The 1,019-nt window shown below is 35.4% G+C and overlaps 1 protein-coding gene across 1 annotated transcript in view; it reads right to left on the bottom strand.

The window, feature by feature from the left end:
- Positions 1-293: 293 nt before the first annotated feature.
- GTF2H5 (general transcription factor IIH subunit 5) overlaps positions 294-1,019 on the bottom strand; it is an 18,189-nt gene continuing 17,463 nt past the window's right edge. Inside the window, exon 2 of the mRNA XM_007451358.1 lies at positions 294-474. Coding sequence (XP_007451420.1) covers positions 294-474 — 181 coding nt within the window. The remainder of the gene's footprint in view (positions 475-1,019) is intronic.

Raw genomic sequence — 1,019 nt, 5'->3', positions numbered from 1 at the left:
ATTAAGAGGTAGGAAAACCAATTACATTTATATTTTAATAAAGGTTAATAAAGCCAAATTACAGCCAACTGTTAAAGTTTTTTTTTAAAAAAAAAATTCTAGGGTACACACACTGAAAAAAACAGAACAAGAAAGTCAGTTCAGGGGCTTTCTTATGAACAAATGATATCACAGTCTTCCCTGTCGCATGCTTCCGAGCAATTCTGTATATCTAATCAGTCACACAAGACATCGAATGGTGAGTCTCTCACATTTGTTACTTTTAATTCCTAAGTGGTTATTATCTAATATTTTCACTTCTGGGTAAGAGAAAAGGCATTTTGGTCCATTAATTCACCTACTCGCTCCTGGAGGACATTAACCAACTCTGCTATTACGAAGATGTGAGTGTCATCAATGTCTTGAATGATGAACTTCTTCCCTAGGGCATTTGACTCATCCAAGTACAGCAGAAATTGCTTCATGGCAGGGTCACTGTCGAGATAAACACATGATGATGAGACACCTTACTGTCAAAGTACCAGAGACCTGAACAATTAGAATTGAGCATGGAGAGTTTTCGGATAAGTTCAAAAGTTCTAAATTGTTAACCAATTCCTCACTCCTTCTCTGCCTCAAGTGTTGATGATTAACAGACACAGTGTTGATGATTAACAGACAGCTTCATTTTAGAACTGTTAGTGCAAGTTTAGAGGAAAGAGGCCAATGATGAGATTTTAAAAGAATAATTTGTCACCAACAAGTGAAAAAGTAAAGCAATGTTCACAGCTTTGTAATTAATAGGGACTCGAAGCACAGCCCTGTTAACTGATTTTAAAAATGCCAACGATAGTCTGTGGCTTGCAGTAAATATTCAACTTTTTTTCCCTTCCTTAAAATTCTGAACCTCCTAACATTCAGAATCTTTAAAGGAAATTCTAACCAAATCTCTTTGAGAACAGTGAGTTCAAAAAGAGATCTAAATTCAATTCTATTTATTTGTGGTTTTTAGTTTGGAATGAATAGGACAGCCATAAGGG

Source organism: Lipotes vexillifer, unplaced genomic scaffold (genome assembly GCF_000442215.2).
Source record: "Lipotes vexillifer unplaced genomic scaffold, Lipotes_vexillifer_v1.1 scaffold935, whole genome shotgun sequence".
NCBI classification, from domain to species: Eukaryota; Metazoa; Chordata; class Mammalia; order Artiodactyla; family Lipotidae; genus Lipotes; species Lipotes vexillifer.
Note: the sequence above shows the minus strand (reverse complement) of the source record. Positions and strands in the feature narration are given on the sequence as shown.